Source organism: Thamnophis sirtalis, unplaced genomic scaffold (assembly GCF_051295495.1).
Source record: "Thamnophis sirtalis isolate CommonGarterSnake01/CBP01778 unplaced genomic scaffold, rThaSir2_p1.2 scaffold_6, whole genome shotgun sequence".
Classification (NCBI taxonomy): domain Eukaryota; kingdom Metazoa; phylum Chordata; class Lepidosauria; order Squamata; family Natricidae; genus Thamnophis; species Thamnophis sirtalis.
The window spans coordinates 93,825,298-93,845,836 of record NW_028261386.1 but is presented as its reverse complement, the minus strand read 5'-3'; the positions used below and the strand labels follow the sequence as shown (position 1 = coordinate 93,845,836).

The 20,539-nt window shown below is 43.1% G+C and overlaps 1 protein-coding gene across 3 annotated transcripts in view; it reads right to left on the bottom strand.

The window, feature by feature from the left end:
* Positions 1–3,254: 3,254 nt before the first annotated feature.
* Positions 3,255–20,539, bottom strand: part of LOC148045095 (MFS-type transporter SLC18B1-like) — a 36,445-nt gene continuing 19,160 nt past the window's right edge. The window contains exons 9-14 of one of the 3 annotated variants that reach the window (XM_087718466.1): positions 19,884–19,975; positions 16,319–16,414; positions 14,986–15,060; positions 6,154–6,247; positions 6,018–6,060; positions 3,255–3,526 (exon numbers count right to left, since the gene is read on the bottom strand). In XM_087718466.1, the coding sequence (XP_087574592.1) occupies positions 3,474–3,526; positions 6,018–6,060; positions 6,154–6,247; positions 14,986–15,060; positions 16,319–16,414; positions 19,884–19,975 (453 nt within the window). In that variant the 3' untranslated portion in view covers positions 3,255–3,473. Of the gene's footprint in view, positions 3,527–6,017; positions 6,068–6,153; positions 6,248–14,985; positions 15,061–16,318; positions 16,415–19,883; positions 19,976–20,539 lie in introns of all 3 variants that reach the window. The other 2 variants (XM_087718465.1, XM_087718467.1) reach the window with 2 other exon arrangements.

Sequence of the window (20,539 nt, the reverse complement as noted above, 5' to 3'; positions counted from 1 at the left end):
ACTATCATCCTGCTTGTTCTGCCTGGCTGTATGCTTTTAAACTTTTCTTTTTTAAGCTGTAGCTTCTTCTAATTTTATGTCTTGCAAATTTGATAATTAACCCCTGAATCCTTTTATCCAGTTTATTAGTAAAAATATTAAATGGCACAAGGTCTTGAAGAGGAGCCCCGAGAGGCTCCCCTCAATATTCTTCAATTTAATATATAGCTTTCATGAGCCTTCATGGCTATGGTCAGTTGGTCAATTATCAATCAATAAAACACTTGTATCATTCTACACCAGGGGTTTCCAATCTTGGTAACTTTAAGATGTGTAACTTCAGCTTCCAGAATTTCTCAACCAGCCACGTTTGGGAACCCCTGATTTAGGCCACTTTTTATCTTGTTATTAATGAAAAGTTGATTGCAAATATACGTAGTATATTTGCAAATACAACAATAAGATGCATCAATATCAAGTTCAGTAGCAGAACAGCGCATACAATAATAATATTTACAAAGTGCAAAATTCATAGTATTATTAATGAAAAGTTGATTGCAAATATACGTAGTATATTTGCAAATACAACAATAAGATGTATCAATATAAAGTTGAGTAGCAGAACAGTGCATACAACAATAATATTTTACAAAGTGCAAAATTCGTAGTATTGCCTAATCTATATATTAGCTATTCTTACCTATACTTCAATAGATGTAAACTTGAATATCACAGTTTATGGAGATAACCACTTATAGCCACGAGAAAAATGTATCCCCACTTTGGAGAATAGATTTTTTTCTGACAATATCCAGACTGGGAAACCCAACTTGTGGAATACACAGCAACAGCAAAATTAACATTATAAATTGAAAAAAGTTTGGTTGACTAAATGTAAGAAAGAATTCCCTATATGTTACATATTATATACAATAAGGCAAACTCAGCTACAGAATTAAAATATTTCAACTATCCCAAAAATCATTTCTGACTGAAATAGCTTAAAATATTCACCCATCAACAATCCAGACTTCACTTTACAGCTTAGAGCCTTAGACAATCAAAGACACTGAATTCATTTCCTAGGAATTAAGTCCTAACTTGAGTTAGTAGCAGAGTTGGGCATCACATACGGTAACAACCGGTTCGCCCACCACCAAAAATGTGAGCCCGCACGGCAGTGGTGGGTTTTGTATCCCGTTGCAACTGGTATGATGCAACACGGTCCAGCATCCACCACATGAATGCATGTAGCACACGCGCACACATGCACAGCACGCACATGTGTGCTTACCTCCTGCAATGCCTCTGCGGCACTCCAGCTGCTCGGCGGATCGTCGCGCAGGCATCGTATGCTCCGCGCGCATGTGCGGAAGTGCTGAAGAGCTCAAATACAGGTAAGGAGGGTGGGCGGGCAGGTGGGCCCTCCGGAATACCGTACTGGAACAGTACCCAGTGTTCCCGCCACACACTAGTACGCCCGTACCACCTGCAACCCACCACTGCCGCACAGCATTGAAAAACCAGTGATTATTATATAGGACGTGATAGTGCCAGGGCAGCTGGGTGGGCCCAGCCACTGGTTGGAACTATGAGTTTGCCTGAACCGGTCCGAACTGGCAGCAGCCCACCAATGGTTGCTAGTTTGATTCCTGGATAGATCTGAAAACAAATTTCTAAATCAATTCTAGGGAAGGCTTATTTATATCAGAATATTAATTATAGAGGCTATGAAAGCATGGCTGGGCAAAATATTTGTTAAAGAAACTACTAACGTCTGAGAGCTTTGTTTTTGCAGAATGGGACAACTTACTGCAGCCAATTCGGACAACTTCCTGTGACCAACACACCATGGAACAACTCGCCAGGGGACAATCCATGTGGGTAACTCATGTGGGCAATAAATATTATCCACCACCATTTCTTCTCATTAATTCCATTGACAAAAAAAATCTTTTCCTCTTTTCCTTCTGTGGTCATCTGGCCAAGCGTGACTATACACCAAAGTGCACGGAACACAATCACCTTCCCACCAAAGTGGTACTAATTTATTTATTTGCATTTGCATGCTTTCGAACTGCTAGGTTTGCAGGAGCTGGGGTAAGAAACAGGAGTTCACCCCATTGCATGGGTCTCAAACCTGGGCTGTCAGCTTTCCATCTGACAAGCTCAGCGCTTTTAACTGCTAAGCCATGGCACCCTTTTTTTCAAGTTAGAACCCTTTAAAATGAATATCATTTCTTTCCCTTGAACTGAAACTTGCTTGCTCACTTAGAGAAATTAATTTTCCAGTTAAGTGGTGCATGATAAGTACTAAGAGTACCAACAAGATGCCTAGTAGATCTCTCTCTCTCTCTCTCTCACACACACACACACAATCACAAGCATTTCATTTTAAAACAAAGCTTGCCTTTACTGCTTATCTTCTCAAACATCCTTCAGTTAATGGATACTGGAGTAGATTAGTTCAACACTATAATGCCCCTCACCCCCAATCATTGACTGTGAAAGGATTTATTTATTTATTTATTTATTTAATCGATTTATAGGTCGCCCAATCCCGGAGGACTCCAGGCGGCTTACAACGAAAGAAAAAGAAATAATAAAAATGAAAATAAAAATGATGGAGGAACGAGCTTCAAGCACCTACAGTACTGCAAATACATCTGACTAATGGGCATTTGCACCCCTCTTCAAATGAGCAAAATATGCTCTATGTTGCCGATACAAAGAAGTAGTAGACGTTTGCAAGCCAAAGGCTGTGATTTAAGTATGCACTTCATGTCAAACATTTGCTGCACTTTTTGAAGTCTAAGCTTCCATAGAGTTATTTGACTCTATGAGCTTTGGTATGTACGGCAGAGGTGGATTGCTTCCAGATTGGCCCAATTCAGCCGAACCAGTAGTGGGGGTCAAGAGGCTCCACTCACTCACCCAGACACTTCTGCGCATGCACAGAAGTGTTGCGCACGTGTGAGCACAAGCAAACCGGTTAGCAACCGACACTGATGTACGCTTTCTGTTTCTTCTGTCTTGATATTGACTTTCAGAGAGTGTCTTTAAAAAGGAAAGATACAAATGCATGTACAGAATGCAGTTCCATATCAACACCCAGTGAACTGACCAAGCCAAAATAGGATCATTTGAAATAATACTTTATTGGTTTGCATTCTTTTTGCGTATCCCTATATCAAAGTATAAAAGTCACCTTTTGTGCAAAACACTTTTACCCTGTAAATCTCTTGGACAGTCTTTTCCAGTGCAACTTTTTCAGACCACTAGAGACATGAAAAAAAAGGCTAAAACTGGAATGGCTTCTCTAATAATAAAATGGCATGTTATTGTCTAATTAGAGAGGCTAATGCTTTTATAATCCAAAGATTGTGATGGGGGATTTTGAAAGAACTACATTTCATGACTTTTCCTTGGTCTTTTTGCACATTATGCAAAATGAAGTTAGATTTCACTGGCAATGAGAAAAATATCTCATTCATTCAATAAAAGAGTCCTTTCTTGCTCTGAACCAAGATGGATTCCAGGATGGGACCTACGCAAAATGAAAAGGAAAAAAAAATGTTCTCAGCATATTGGACACTACAAAGACAAAGAGGCAATACATGCACACTTTTCTCATAATTGGGCATGTTTATTTTGCGTAAACCAATAAATGAATTGTATTATACTGTGGAAACTGGCTGCAAAAACAATGACATTGCTTTACAGAGTCCACTCACAGGTAGCTACAATTTTTTTCTTTTGTCTGATTTATGTGGGAAACCCAGAAAGGAGCACTGCTGTAAAGAAGGTGTTACGTGGCAGCTTCACAGGACTCTGGAAGGAGTGGCTTATATGGATCCCTTTCAATCAGGATTCAGGCCTGGGTATGGGACTGAAATAGCATCGATCACACTGATAGATGACCTCTGGAGGGAGCAGGATGGGTGTGGGTGCGTCTGTTGGAAGACCTCTGGCAGGAGTGGGATAGGGGTGGTGCATCCATCCTTGCTCTTCTTAACGTCTCAGCGGCTTTCGATACCAACAAACGGCATCCTTCTGGACTGGTTCCAGGAGTTGAGGGCGGAAGACATGATGTCTTCCTTCCTCTGGGATTGGTTTCAATTAGTGTTGATAGGGGAGAAGGGATCCAGCCCACAGACCCTACTTCGTGGGGTGCCGCAGAGCTTAGTACACTCCTGTTTAATATCTATTTGAAGCCGCTGGGTGAGGTCATTTAACAGATTAGGTGAGATATCATTAACATGCTGATGATATTACTCAGTTTTATATTCTGGGTGTCCTGTAGAGGTTCTCTCTGTGTCTGGAAGTTATGGGGCCTACATGGGGCACAGTAGGCTTCAGCACAACCCAAACCAGACTGAGTGGCTCTGGGTTTTTGGACCTCCTCCTTAGGACCCTTTCATATTTGGCTTTGTATGAGGTGGTACCTCAAACAGACCCTGGGCACAATCTGGAGGTCTTCCTGCATCTGCAGCTCTGCTCCAAGAGCAGGTGACAGCTGTGGCTAGGAAAGGCCTTTGCACAATTTCAGGTTGTGCGTCAATTGCACTGGTTCATGGACTGAGGGGCCCTGTTCACAGTCACTCCTGCCTTTGTGACCTCCAGATTGACTATTGCAAATTGTTTTATATGGGCCTGTCCTTGAAGAGTATTTGGAAACTTCAACTGGTGCATAGAGAAGGGACTTGGGCAGTTACTGGTGCCAGTTAATTAGCCCATCTAAGACTATTGCTTCAGGAGCTGCAATGGCTTCTGGTGTGCATTTGGGTACAATTCAAAGTGCTGTCTGACACATTTAAAACCTTTCATGGCTTGGGACTGGATTACTTATGTCTCTCCCCAGTGGTATCTAATCATCTTATCAGATCTGGCAGGAGAGGCATGCTCTGAGTACCATATCCTTAGCAGTGTTAGCTAGCACGGACCAGAAGGACAGTCTTTTTCTGCCATGATCCCCACCCTTTGGAATATCATCACCCCTGAAATTAGATTGACCACCATCCCTGCTTTTTGTAAAGTCCATGCCTAGGTCTCTGGGCACGGAATGGGACACTTTGTGCAGTTAACTCGCCACAGACAACTTGCCACTGCCAATTCTCTCTGGCTAACTCATCACGGCCAACTCACCATGGGACAACTCGCCAAGGCCAACTCACCGTGGGACAACTCGCTGTAGACAATTCAACAAGTATTTAAAGTCATTTTTAAAAATTAACTTTTATTATTTATTTTCATTCTGTCCCTCCTTTGGCATACTTCCTTTAATGATTCTATTCTAAAATTTCTTCGATATTAGTGTAACTCTGTGGAAAGTTGTCGGACAACAAGTTGGCTGTGGCATGTTGGCATGGCGAGTTATACTAGACCCCTCTGGGCATGGGATATAGCCTTTCTCCTGGCTCCGTAGATGATTGGTTGGATGATGCCTGGCTGCTAGCTGTTTCATTTTTATTTTTTATTTCATGTATTTTGTGCATTTTATTGTTAAATTGCCTAGAATCATGTAACAGTGACCATTATATGAATCAAATAAAAATAGATACTGTATATTTGGCCATTTAAGTTCAAATCTGGTTTTACACTTTTTTGGAATGAGAGACTTAAAATATAATTAAAACAAGCCATTACTTAATAGTTAAATAGCTACATTTTTGCTTGTAGGTACCAGCAGTGAATATGGAACAGCTATTTGCAACTGTGCGACTGGGATTATGATATGCAAACATTCTCAAGGTGAATATTTAAACAATGCAGATATTTTTCTGTGATTAGTTGGGTTTAATTTAATGTGTTATTTAAAAGCAAACATTGAAATAAAGGGACCACTTGGCATGTTGTTCACAATGCTATTTGAACGGCTGATATCTGTTAAAAGGAAAAGTTAGCCAATTAATTCAGGAAAAACACAGAAGAGCTAACAAAAATCGGCATTATTTTGTTGTTGTTGTCTAAATAAGAATCAGTAACAAAGTATTCTCCTTTCATCAAATTTTAAGAAAAAGAATGAAACTTCACTGTACCTCTTCCTTTGCATGGCTTCATAGGTATAATAAATTGCAGCTGCTAGTCCCTTCAAAGAAAGCAATTGTTAGTATACTTGTGATATTTCATATTTAAATGTAATAAAAAATGAATAAATCATGTTATTATACATACACTTAACAATGTGAATCCTCCTTGTATAGCTGCAGACCATTCGAAACCCAGTTTCTCATTTAAGAAGCCACCTAAAGTTGGACCTACAAAAGACCTGCAAACAAACAAACAAATAAAACCATACATAGCATATTTATCATAGATCTAGAAATAGGTAAGATCAGGAAATAAATACGTAGCAGGGAAGAACAGATCGAGGTAATCAACATCCACACAAACTGCCTTTTGGGAATTCCACACTCACAATCATAGGTATGGCTATTCCACAGGTAAACCAAATCCATTTTGTCAGGTAGCTAGTCTGCCATTATCTGTCATCTTCAGAACCCTAGACCTTTCAACCTTCCCCAGAAATAAGCTTTTAAATGAATAGCTTCAGTTTTGCTCTTTGAACCAAGATTACCTGAGTAGTTTGAGACTGCAGGTTGCTAAGGACAAACTTCATCCAAATTCCATTAGGTGCAGTGATTAATTTAATTTAATTTAATTATCAAAATGTATATGCCGCCCAATCCCGAAGGACTCCGGGCGGCTTACAAAAAAAAGAAGAAAAAGAAAGGAGAAAAAAAGAAAAAAAACCACAAAACCACATGCATTCATTCTAATTGGGGCTGGACCTCCACAATGAGGTCAACAGCCCCAGGCCTGCTGGAACAGCCAGGTTTTTACAGCTTTCCTGAAGGCCATGAGAGTGGGTATGGTCCGGATAGAATAGAATAGAATAGAATTTTATTATTTGTATGCCGCCCTTCTCCGGGAGGACTCAGGGCGGCGAACAATTCAAGGGGGAAAAAAGGGGAACATTAAAAACAAAATACAAATAATAAAAGTAAACAACAGTCGCACAACCATACATGTCGAGAGGGGAGGGAACTCATCACCCCCAGGCCTGTCGGCAAAGCCAGGTTTTGACGGCTTTTCGGAAGGCCTGGAGAGAGGTGAGGGTCCGAATCCCTGCGGGGAATTCATTCCAGAGGGCCAGAGCTGCCACAGAGAAGGCCCTCCCCCGGGTAATAGCCAGGTGGCATTGGCTGGTAGATGGCACCCGGAGGAGGCCAACCCTGTGAGATCTAATGGGTCTGTGGGAGGTAATTGGCAGTAGGCGGTCTCTCAAGTACCCAGATCCAATACCATGAAGGGCTTTATAAGTTACGACTAGCACCTTGAAGCGTATCCAGAGACTGATCGGTAACCAGTGCAGCTCGCGGAGGATAGGTGTAACGTGGGTGTACCGAGGTACTTTACCCCGTGCTGTCGCATGATCTCACCCAGCGGCTTCGTGTAGATGTTAAATAGGAGGGGGGACAAGACCGAACCCTGTGGCACACCACATTTGAGGGGCCTAGGGGTCGACCTTTGCCCCCGACCAACACCGACTGTGACCTGTCAGAGAGGTAAGAGGAGAACCACCGTAAAACCGTGCCTCTCACTCCCACTTCCCCCAGGCATCTCAGAATGATACCATGGTCGATGGTATCGAAGGCTGCTGAGAGGTCAAGAAGCACCAGGATAGAGGAATGTCCTCTATCCCTGGCCCGCCAGAGATCATCGGTCAGGGCGATCAAAGAGGTTTCCGTGCTGTACCCAGGCCTGAAACCAGACTGAAAGGAGTCTAGATAATCCGTTTCATTCAAGGTCCGTCGGAGTTGAAGTGCCACCACCTTCTCAACAACCTTCCCCAAAAAAGGAAGGTTAGAGACAGGACGATAGTTTTTCAAAATAGCTGGGTCCAGGGAAGGCTTCTTGAGGAGGGGTCTCACCACTGCTTCCTTTAATGGTTGCGGGAAAGATCCCTCCTGCAAAGATGCGTTAGCAATCGCCTGGAGCCAGCCTCGTGTCACCTTTCTGCTGGTTGAAACCAGCCAGGAGGGGCACGGGTCCAGTAAACAGGTGGAGGTATTCATCGCTCCCATGGCCTTGTCCACTTCTTCAGGGGTGACAAATTCAAACTCATCCCAGGAAATCCGATTAAGACTAACCCTCGGTATCTCGGCTGGTACTGCCTAACGGAATCCAGGTCTGTCCGAATCTGAGTGGTTTTATCTGACAGAAACTGAACGAACTCCTCAGCTCTTTCCTGCAGGGGTTCCCCCGCCTCCTCACCTTTCAGGAGGGAGCAGGTCACCCTAAACAGGGCGGCTGGGTGAGATTCCGCGGATGCAATAAGAGCGGAAAAATGTGTACATTTTGCTGCCCATATCGCCACTAAGTAAGTCCTGATAAAGGCTCTTAATAGTGATCAATCAGATTCAGAGTTACTAGCCCTCCAGCATCGCTCTAGGCATCTCTTTTGGCGCTTCATCTCCCGGAGTTCCTCGGTAAACCAAGGTGCCCTCCTGGATCCACTGCCACGGAGAGGCCTCAAAGGCGCAATCCGATCCAGTGCCTCAGCCGCCGCAACGTTCCAGGCAGCGACCAAAGACTTGGTCGGATGGCAGACAAAGGAGTCAGGTATCTCTCTAAGCTCCCTCTGAAATCCCTCCGGGTCCATCAGGCGCCTGGAGCGGAACCATTTAATCGGCTCCACCTCCCTGCAATGGGGGAGTAGCGTCCTAAAGTCAAGTCAAGCCTCAGCAAGGAGTGATCTGACCATGAAATGGGCAAGGTCTCTATTCCCCTTAACTCAAGATCACGTATCCACTGCCCCGAGAGAAATACTAGGTCAAGCGTGTGTCCTGTTCTATGAGTTGGACCCTGAACTACCTGGGTCAAATGCATGGTTGTCATGGAAGCCATGAACTCCTGTGCCCCATCTGAATGTTCACCAAGAGATGGCAGATTAAAGTCCCCCAGTACCATTAGTCTGGGGAACTCCACCGCCAACCCGGCTACTGCCTCTAGCAATAGCAATAGCAGTAGACTTATATACCGCTTCATAGGCCTTTCAGGCCTCTCTAAGCGGTTTACAGAGAGTCAGCATATTGCCCCCAACAATCTGGGTCCTCATTTTACCCACCTCGGAAGGATGGAAGGCTGAGTCAACCCTGAGCCGGTGAGATTTGAACCGCTGACCTGCTGATCTAGCAGTAGCCTGCAGTGCTGCATTTAACCACTGCGCCACCTTGGCTCTAGCAGCACAGGCAGGGCTGTCGTGACACAGCTGGGAGATAGGTACATCAAGAGCAAGCCCAATTGAACCCCTAGGTCCAACTTCAAGAGGAGAGACTCACACCCCACAATCTCTGGGGCAGGGATCCTGCGACCTTCGGACGATAACTGCTACTCCCCCACCCCTTCTCTGGTGTCGTGGATGGTGGAGCACCTGGAACCCATCTGGGCACATTTCTGAGAGGGGGACTCCTCCCTCTCGGCCCAGCCAGGTTTCGGTTATACATGCCAGGTCTGCCTCCTCGTCTAATATTAAATCCCGGATGAGGGGAGCCTTGTTCACAACAGACCTGCCATTTAGCAACAACAACCTGAAACCAGGGCCCTGATCTCCTCTGCCACCAGGTCCTTGAGTTGAGCCTGAGGGGCTGGAACAAGGAATCGCTGTAATGTAGCGAGTCCTTCTTCCCCGGTAATGGCTAGCCCTACAGCTTCCGTCATATCTGCCCCTCCTAGTTGTAACCGAAATGCTCCAACCTCCCCCCATCCCCGTAGACCCCCCTCCCTCATGGCCCCCATTCTTCCCGGAAGGCCATGTGCACCATTCATTCCAGGACGGGAGGCAAGTCTGGGCCCCCATCCACTTCTGCTTCTGTACTCAGTGGAGGGGGCTCCAGGTCGCACTCCCGGTCCTATCATACTCACCAATCAAACACTCTCCTCAGACACACCCCACAATAGTCATTAAAATACAATAATACAATAATTAAATTAAAAGTGGGCACATTCTCTCTCACATTCATACACACATACACTCAACAAACCAGCTAAAAAAATACAGTTCTTAAATCTGCAGAGAAGGCGCTCAGCATGAGTCTGAGGCGGCTGGAGCCGGTAGTAGTTTGGGAGGGGGGGTTCCTTGTTCTTCTCCCCTGCTGGGCCTGGAAGTAGTGTAGGAAGTCTGAGGCGGCTGGGGCAGCTGGGGGAAGTTGGGGAGGGCAGGCTCCCCGTCCTCCTCATCCTTGTCCTCTCTGCAGGGGCCGTGTATCACAGAGCAGCATGTAAGGCAGTTGGTATGGCAAAGGTTCCCCATGGCCTGGCATACTTGGTTGGTCCTATATACCCCCTTTCCACACTCAATATAAATACCGTGATACTCCTTGCGCACGTGCAGCTCCAGCCCGGAGGCCTCCCCAAAGGCCCGTTCCCTGAAAGCCGGCCCGCTGCCCTCCCCGAGGTGGCCCAGCAGCAGCGCGGAGCCGAAGCCACAAAGCACTGGCCCTACTTTTCCGCCTTCCGTTTCCTCCCGTTGGTCTTATTGCTAGCCATCGCCGCTGCAGCAGCCGGAGCGGCGGGCAAAGAAAGGCCCTCATGGCGGTGTTGTCCGAAGAAGCCGAGGCGGAGAAGAGGAAGGCGCCGCGTCCAGGGACAGCAGCGGCGGTAGCGGAGGAAGGCGGCGTTGTCCGAGAAGCCACGCCCGGGACAGCAGTGAATGGCAGCGGCGGCGGAGGAGGAAGCTGGCCACACGGTCCTGAGGCGTTGTCCGAAGAATACATTATTATATGCTAAATCATAAGGGGCATGGTGGCTCAGGGGCTAAGATACTGAGCTTGCCGATCAGCAATTCAAATCCCTAGTACCACACTGTGGAGTCTTGGTGTTCACGTCTGGAACAAGTAACGGGAGCTCACTCCATTATGGGGCGCTAGGGATTCGAACCGCCGAACTACCGATATTACCTAGTCTGGTAATGAAATGTCTATAAGAAAACCACCAAGCTCAGAGAGCACCAAGGACTCCACAGCTCAACCCTGAGCTACAAATATTCTCTTCTATTGATAAGGGAAAGGTTCCCCTTGAACATGTGCTAATTGTTCTTGACTCTAGGGGGCTGTGTTCACCTCACCACAGAAATAGATTCCTAATTTTGTTTCCCTTGAGAATTCCATCCCCTGCCTCTTACTTGAGAAAGATAGTAGGTGTGTTTGTAGATTACTTAGGATTCCCAAGAGACCATTCCTGGCCAGGTTCTACTACAAAGTACAAAACAACTACACAAGATGTACCAAACGTCAGGCCCCCACAGACTTTTTATTGTACATGTTACAAGTCTGAATTAGTTGCCAGTTATTTCTAAACAATCCTTACTCAATTTATAGTTTGAATGTTTTAAATTACAGTAACATTTTCTTTAAAGAAAAATAACGGAACATATTGTAATTGACTTAGTAGACTGTATATATCAAGCTCAAAATCAAAAATAAGCGCATATAATTGGCGTTAAGAGACACTTCCTGAAGCCAAATTTTACCACCCCGCCCCACCAAAGCAACTGTCACGCCACATGCTGTTATCCTAGAGAAATATATCAAAAAGTACTTTCTTCCATATCTATGCATAAAGACTAGGCAACCCATATCTGTTGGACTATCATTTCATAAATATATTTCTTTACTTAACTCACCCCACTCACACATTCACTGCACCTTCTTCATAACTTTACACACACACTTGCATACTCCTCAACCTGTACTCCACCGCTTGTGTCACACCCCGCCCCCCTCCACTGGGTGTCTCTTGCGCACCCACTTGCACCCTCATAGAAATAGCACTTAGACTTATATACTGATTCGCAGTGGTTTACCAAGTCAGTCCTATTTCCCCCAACAATCTGCGCCATCATTTTACCAGCCTTGGAAGGATGGAAAGTTGAGTCAACCTTGAGCTGGTCAGGATCGAACTGCTGGCAGTTGCCACTGAGGCTCATGCTGTCTCCCGACCCTCATGGGGATTCTTCCACCACCCACTCACACCCATTACACCCTCCTGACCCATGTGGCCCTCTTGCACATTGTAATGCAATGTCATGCATCATCCCCAGCATGAATGAATGACATGGGTTGGCGAAGGTGTGCAGCGGTTTCATAGAAATGTGCAAGATGTGGAAGAGGTACTGTGCAGGTTACGATAGTATGGGGTACAGCATGGGACTCAGGGAGGGCACATGGGGGTGTGGCATCAATCAGGAAAGGATGCGTGAGATGTGTGACTTCACAGGCGACAGCTTCTTAATAATCTGGATTCCTGACTTACCACTTGTTGCAGTGGAGAATTTTGCCCCATTTCACAAATAAGCAGTTTAGGTGTGCTTGATCCACCTGATCCTACTTGACTTTTCCTATCAGTAGGAATAGCTTCAAGAACTCTTCAGGAAGAAAACTCTTAATTATTATTGATACACATTACAGGTGTGTTGTTTTCCAATAAAGCAGAAATAGACAACTCCGAACTATGGTTTCAGACTCTGATTTATTGGAAACAACAGACCAAATTTTCCAACTTTATATACATGTAATTCTAAACCAGGGCAGTCAAACTCAAGGCCCAGGGGCCAGATCGGGCCCATGGGACCACCCTGGAAACAGTGAAGGACTGGTCTGCGGTGTTTCTGCCAGCAAAAACAGAGTTCGGGAGAGACGCAGACCGTAGGTGCCCCCGACATGAGTAATACCGAGTTGGCCATGCCCACTCCAGCTCCCTGAAGTCAAACACAGCCCTGATGCGGCCCTCAATGAAATTGAGTTTAACACCCCTGCTCTAAACCTTTTCCTCTGATTTTCTTTCCCCCCTGATTCCTGAAGCTTCTCCATGTGGTAGAAAAACAAGTATGTATTTCTCAGCAAATTGTTTCTGATTGATAAACCATGATTCAGTAGCATGTGCTAGTTTTATAAACTGTATATCCAAATGCACCTTTAACATCCTATCTGTGGTTCTCTATTGGCACCCTTCTTCTTTCCTTCCTTCTTATCTTTGGTTCTTTCTCAGTAACCATTGCCGGACATAGATTCTTTAATACACTGATTAGAAATGAATGAAGCATAAAGTACAATATTTACTAGAACTCTTTGAACTTCAGCAACAATTAACCATAATGGGAAATCCTGTAGGACCATGATGGCGAACCTATGGCATGTGTGCCACAGGTGGCAGACAAAGCCATATCTGCCGGCATGCGAGTCGTCAACTACAGCGCACATGCACACGCTGTCCAGCTGATTTTCAGCCTTACGGAGGGCCAGGGGAGGCTATTTTTGCCCTTCCCAGGCTTCAGGAAAATCTGAGGAGGGTGAAAAATGGGTCCAACAAGCCTACTGGAAGTTCGGAAACGATCTGTTTCTGGCTCCCGGGGGGAGGGGGGGCGTCTCTGGAGGGGGGAGGAAAGCCTCCAGAGCCTGAGGAGGGCAAAAAATAGGCCTACCAGAAGTTTTCCTTTCTCACAGTCCAACGCACCTCACAAATAAGATGATGAAAAAGTATTACAGATGTTTGCTGCCTGAGTTACTTATAAAATAATAAAGGTGGAGTAAAAACCAAATAAACAAATAAATCTCAAACTTTCCAGGCAATTAAGAAATACAAGATTTGGGATGTGCTCATGACTGAAAAAAATCAATCTTGATGTCTGTTTCTCGAAGGAATAAAGTTTTGGCAGCTGCAAAATATGTTCAGTACATATGACTTTGTAAACATTTTTTAAAAAGCCTTCTTTATCTATTCACATAATTTAATCCTTGTCTTCTGTTCCCGTTGTGAATCAAAACCACATTCAATTATCTATCTTAATAACTGCAGCTATTAAAGCTGCATAAGTGGAAACAGCTAGTTTTATTTGTTGCATTAGAACAACAAATCCCAAATCAATAATCAGAAAGCTTTCAATTTGTATTGCTTTTCTTCCCATCACATAGAAAATACTGGCTTCCAGTATCGATATCGCTCATATTTACATTGTGGCTATTTCAATTTTCTTTCTTTCCAATTATATACATTCACTATTCTATATATTGTATAATCATATATGTACATAATCGAACATAGAGTTTGATACTGGAACGCTGTTAAGAGTGGAAATGTGGTGTAAAAGTTGAAATATGTTTAATAAAAACTAATTAAAAAAAGAAAATACTAGTTTCCGAAGGAAACACTGTGATTGATATCTGTTCTTTAGCTATGCCTATAACCAGCTTTCAGTGCAAAAAGTAGGGCCTGCTTAGTAATACAATGAGATCCCAAAAACCATAATTGTGATTTATAGATGTGAGACAATCAGCTGCCCCTTAGAACCAGAATTTCTCTGTATAGTGCTTTGATGTCTTTGTGCAGTTCAACCTTCTATACTTCTGGCAGGGTCCTGCATGAGTCACTCAACACTTATGGAGGATATAGATATTGGGAGAGATCATATGTTGTGAAATTGTAAGGTGCAATGTTTCTGAGTCGTCTCTTGTTAATATCTCCGATTGTTATGCCAAAGATTGCATACAATGTGCCTGAGCAAACATCACAGGCTAGTAGCCAACAAAAGGAGCGTCATCACTTGACGCATTAATAATTTTCTGTGCCATTTTGTAAATCTCAGGTATCATGTTTTAATAGATGAAGGCCGACTACACATTATATTTCTCATGAAGCACCAATATAGCATCCTGTTGATGCAATGATAGTAGCACTATCATGGTGCAGACAGATTATGGGTAGGGCTTGATTTGGGGTGCTACATTTATCAGTGTGAAAATCCCCACCATCACCACTGATGGCTCTCCTCCACAGATGCTACTGTCCTATTTCCTGAAGGGTTATTGGCTTTTATGTATTTCTCCCCAACCCTTAAGAATTTCTTTTGTATTTGATAATGCTGTTAAAAACGTCTACATAATGTTTAGTCAACTGTTGCATTTCTGATCATGAGTTGTATAGGTTTTTTTATGAATGGTTACATACCCAAGTGCCCATAATGCACCGAAGAGTCCAGACACCAATCCTAATAAGCTTAATCCTTCCTCAAATCCATTCTCACTGCGGAAGGAAACCCAGAAACCCAGAGTTATTTCCAAGGATGATATTTTATTTTATAACTTCAAAACATTTTAGAGGGCAATCATCACAAAAATAATTATACAGTCCCAAAGCAGAAACATCTGTAACAGAACAGTTTGTCAGTATATGTAGAAAATAAAAATATCAAGGGTTGTCTTTGTCCTCAATACAATATATTCAGCATTTAAAATATTTACAATGATTTGGTTCACCCGTTGAACTCTGCCATTGTTTGCTTAGAATAAAATAACAGAGTTGGAAGGGACCTTGGAGGTCTTCTAGTCCAGCCCCCTGCTCAGGCAGGAAATCCTATAAATTTCAGACAAATGGTTGTCCAATCTCCTCTTAAAAACTTCCAGTGGAGCATTCACAACATCTGGAGGTAATTTGTACCACTGATTAAATGTTCTAACTGTCAGGAAATTCTAGGCTGCTTCTCTCCCTGATTAGTTTCCACCCATTGCTTTTTGTCCTACCTCAGGTACTTTGGAGAATAGCTTGACTCCCTCTTCATCCATAGTATGCAGACATTTCCATATATTATTGCTGAGCAGAATGATGTTGTCTTCTGCTAGTATCAGTGGTGGGATTCAATTTTTTTTACTATCAGTTCTGTGGATGTGCAAAATCCCCATTTCCTCTCGATCAGCTGGGACTCGGGAGACAGAGAATAGATGGGGATGGGGCCAATCAGAGGTGGTATTTACTGGTTCTCTGAACTACTCAAAATTTCTGCTACCAGTTCTCCAAAACTGGTCAGAACCTGCTGAATACCACCTCTGACTAGTATGTTAAATGGAAGCCATGGATGTATCTTTGATAAGCAAGGCAGGTCAATATCCAGGGCAGGGGGAGAGAGAGAGAGAAGAAAAGGCTTTTCTAAACAGAGGCAGAAGCCAAACCATAATATCTTTGTCTTTAAAACAATCCTAGCAATTTAATGTAGTTGTTAAGGCATCAGTCTCGAAACTGGGAGACTGGGAGTTCTAGTTCCAATCTGAGACACAAAGCCAGCTAGGTGATCTTGGGCTAGTCACTTTCTCTTAGCCTTAGAAAGGAGACAACGGAAAACCACTTTTGAAAAACCCTGCTAAGAAAACCGCGAGGACCAGTCCAAGTGGTCCCCAAGAGCCAGGCATGACTGAATGGAAAGGGAGGAGGGAGGGGAGGAGAGAGGTTAATTATTTAAGTCTTTGAGGATAAAGAATAACATAAATATGAAGAGAAGATCACTTACTATGCACTATTGATTGCTTCAGGGTATATTGGGATACCAGTCATTGCAAGAGCAAAACCATCCAGGACCAACATCAGAATGAAAAGCCAAAGCTGACTGCAAAAACATAAGCACAGACACAATGCTTCATTTCAGCTGTAATTCATGGTATCTCTCTGCCATCTGTCATTTATATTTAAAAGGCCACCCAACTGACAGTGACTGTAAAGATTTAGAGTCTACCATTTCTTTTTATCTCTTAAGTGTCATTCTCACTGGCTTCAATAACACTACCCATGCTCATTTCTATTAAACCAGACTGCTATGTTAAACCATTCAGCTTTCATGCTGGTGCTACCCAGATTTTAAGCCATTTAAAAAATATTCTGTCTAAACTCTGGGTCACTTCGGTCAAGATCTGCCAATTAAAGTTTCAAATAAGATTGCCAGATACAGAACAGAAGCTCTCTATTGAGCAATTCCTTTATGGTTAAAGGTAAAGGTTCCCCTCGCACATATGTGCTAGTTGTTCCTGACTCTAGGAGGGCAGTGCTCATCTCCGTTACAAAGCCAAAGAACCAGTGATGTCCGAAGATGTTTCCGTGGTCTTGTGGCCAGCGTGACTAAATGCCAAAGGCACACAGAACGCTATTACCTTCCCACCAAAGATGGTTCCTATTTTTCTACTTGCATTTTTAATGTGCTTTCAAACTGCTAGGTTGGCAGAAACTGGGACAAGTAATGGGAGTTCACTTTGTTACGCGGTGCTAGGGATTCAAACCACCAAACTGCCGACCTTTCTGATGGACAAGCTCAGCGTCTTAGCCACTGAGCCACCATATCTCTTATCCCTTACTTTTGGGCCCTCCCAATGTTTCATGCCTGGAAAATAATTGACAATTGTATATACTCCTAAACATATATTTAACTAAAGTTAAGCTAAATCTATACATACAGCATTAAAGTATCAAAATACACATGCATGGAGATAGAACAACCAACTTTAAAAAATAATAATAATCCTTTCTTGCATTTTTTTTTCAGATTTGGGTCCATAATGTCTGATTATGGTACTGATACATATAGTCTCTCCATGGCATAGGTCTGGCTGACATGCAGAAATTCAACGATTCAAAACTTAGAGCAGGCATTTTCTTTTCAATTATTTTTTCTTATTCTGAGATACATTTCTTAATCTTGACCTTTTTTTGAAAAAATCACTGGTGCATCCTTTCATTATTTTTCATGTCATCTGAGATGAGTTTTTTACTCCACTTCCCAAAATAGCAGAACAGAAGGGGGAGGGAAGGGAAAGGACAACTCACTGCAGCCAACTTGCCATGTGATAACTCATCATGGTCAGCTCGCCATGGTACAACTTGCTTCAGGCAATTCAATAATTCAATTTAATTATTTACCATAAAACATTATTTTGACAGTTGCCATTTTGTCCTTCCTTTGGCATCCTTTCTTTAAGATTCAATTCCACTGTTTCTTTGATATTAGTGTAACTCTTGTCCCAAGGTGAGTTGTCCCATGATGAGTTGGCCATGATGAGTTGGCCACAGTGAGTTGGCTGCACCAAATTGGCCATGGTGAGTTGTTATAAACCAGGGAAAGGAAGGGTGATTTTGCTATGTTTTAAGCCAGTGCTCGTCTGTATGTCAGAGAAATGTCCTAACCAATATGCAACTGGAACATCAGCAATAACAGTAGCCGGAACAGAGATTTCTTGCAAGAACAAGAAATCAGATAGCAATATTTGAGTTGGCACGAGTGGAAAACAGCCCTTTATGCATAGAGCAAGCAATAACAAGCACAGTTTGCATTATAGGCTGAGGATGGATAGAGGAGGACATTGTTTGATCCTGCTCTCCAGAAACAGGGCTCATACAATGGAGCCACCTGCCCTTAGATTGGCATCTCCATTTCCAAACTAATCATCATAATTGTTAATATATTCCTATGCTATTAAAGCTCAAAGCTGCCTAATTTCTGATTTCCTCAAAGATATCTACTGAGCTTCCATTCATAACCATTATTTAATTTTGAACAATGGAATTAACATTTTGCTAATGAATAACAAGAAACATGTTTCTCACTGCACAGGAATAAGGATGAGAACAGTGGTGGGACTTGAATAACTTAACAACTAGTTCTGTGGTTCGGTAGGTGTGGCCGGTTGGTTATGTGACTGGATGGGTGACATCACTCATCACACCCATCTCCACGCCCTGGCCACTCATCTCAAAGGCAGAGGAAGGATTCAGCCGATTGGGGCTAATCCCACCACTGGCTGGCCTTGGCCCTACCCATTTTTAGCTAGGTTTTTTGCCATTTTCAGGCCTTTTGGGGGGCCTTTTTCAGGCTATGTTTGGGCCATTATCAGACTCTTTTTGGGGACGTTTTCAGGCAATTTTTGGGCTGTTTTTAGGCCATTGTGGCCCCCAAAATGACCAAAAATGGTCTGAAAAACAGCCCAAAAAGTTATCGGGGCCATTTTTTGGCCCTTTGTTGACCACTCTCATGCCATTTTTGGACCATTTTCACACCATATTTTGGGCCATTTTCAGGGCAAAAATGGCCTGAAAACTCCCAATATAACAGCCCAGAAAATGGCCCTGAAAACAGGCTGAAAAATGAGCAGGGCAGGGCCAGCCAGTGGTGGGAGTTGCTGGTTGCCAAACTGTGGAGAATCTAAACTACCGGTTCACCCGAAACAGTCCGAACCAGCAGCAGCCCCCCGCTGGATGAGAAGCAGGAAATGGGACTTTGAGCCTCAGAAAACTACATAACTTTGTGGGAAGGGCTACAGTTTAGTGACAAGCACATAGGTTAATCCCTGAATCTCTAACCATCTATTAGAGCCCTGATACGTCCTGGCTTAAATGAAAAGCATGCAATTTTCTAATTTCTTTCATATAAGGTAATTCTCAATTTATGATCACAATCGAATGCAAAATTTATGCTGCTAAGTGGAACATTTGCCCCATTTTACGATCTTTCTTGCCACAGTTGTTAAGTTAGTAACATCGTTGTTAAGTAAATCTGCCTTCCCCATTGACTTTGCTTGTCAGAAGGTCACAAAAGGTGATCACACGACCCTGGGACATTGTGACCTGGGACATTTGATCATGTAACCATGGAGATGCTACAATAGTCATAGGTGTGAAAAATGGCTGTAAGCCACTTTTATCAGTGCCATTGTAACTTTGAATTGTCACTAAATGAACTGTTGTAAGTCAAAGACTACCTGTATTCCCCAGGAATTCCCAGGAATACCATTATTTTCTTTCCAAATAAAAACTGAAATAAAATGAGGTGATAGCAGAATTCCTGATCTGGAACATCTCTAAGCCTTCCCATTCACAGGTAAGGAAAAAGAAAATTGTATAGCTGTTTTTCCATCCACAGACTGAAGAAACATTAAAAAGAATACTAATGCTAAGCAGCAGAGTTCATTTATTGGGGTTCAAAAATTTGATATTACTAGTTAATACACAGTCCCTTCCTTACTGACTTGATAAACAGGAAAACTTCAGACCAGGAAAATTGTCAGTTTAGACATTAGTGAAGTATATCTTACGTTTCAATGTGCAAGATGGGAGCTGGCCCTAAGAAAAAATAGCATAATGAGGCCAGAAAAGCTCCAACGATTAGCAGCCATTTCCTTAAACTCTGTAAGAGACAGACAAAGAACTTGATTCTCATCAAAATATCATATTTGAATAAATCGAATGCATTAATTCAATCCATAGGGAATAAAGTGAACTAACTGAGAAAACTCACATTAGATCATTTCATGTATTCAGTTCAACCAGAACCTAACATTCATCTTCATGTTCTTTTTAGAAGATGTAACCAATCCTCTGAAAGAGGTTACTTTTTCAAGAGGAAAGGGAAAACAGTTTTTCTCTTTCTCCCAATGAAAGTGTCTCACAAGCAAACTGGTTCTTCCAAAATTTAGGATTCAACTTGTCTGTTTTCAAATAGGAGTCCCTCCTCCCTGTTAAAACGTAAAATTTAAACTATGAACCAAAGGTGGGTTGCTGCGGGCATTACTGCTGGTTCGGTGGGCAGTTTTTTTTAAGCGCACCTAAAAAGGTGTGTGCATGCGCACAACATTAGAAAAGGAAAAACAATTACATTTTTGCAATGAGGGTTGTTCTGCGCATGAGCAGAACCAAAAATCAAGATGCCTCCGCTGCCACCGATAGAACCGGGTGGGCGAGTTACTACCTA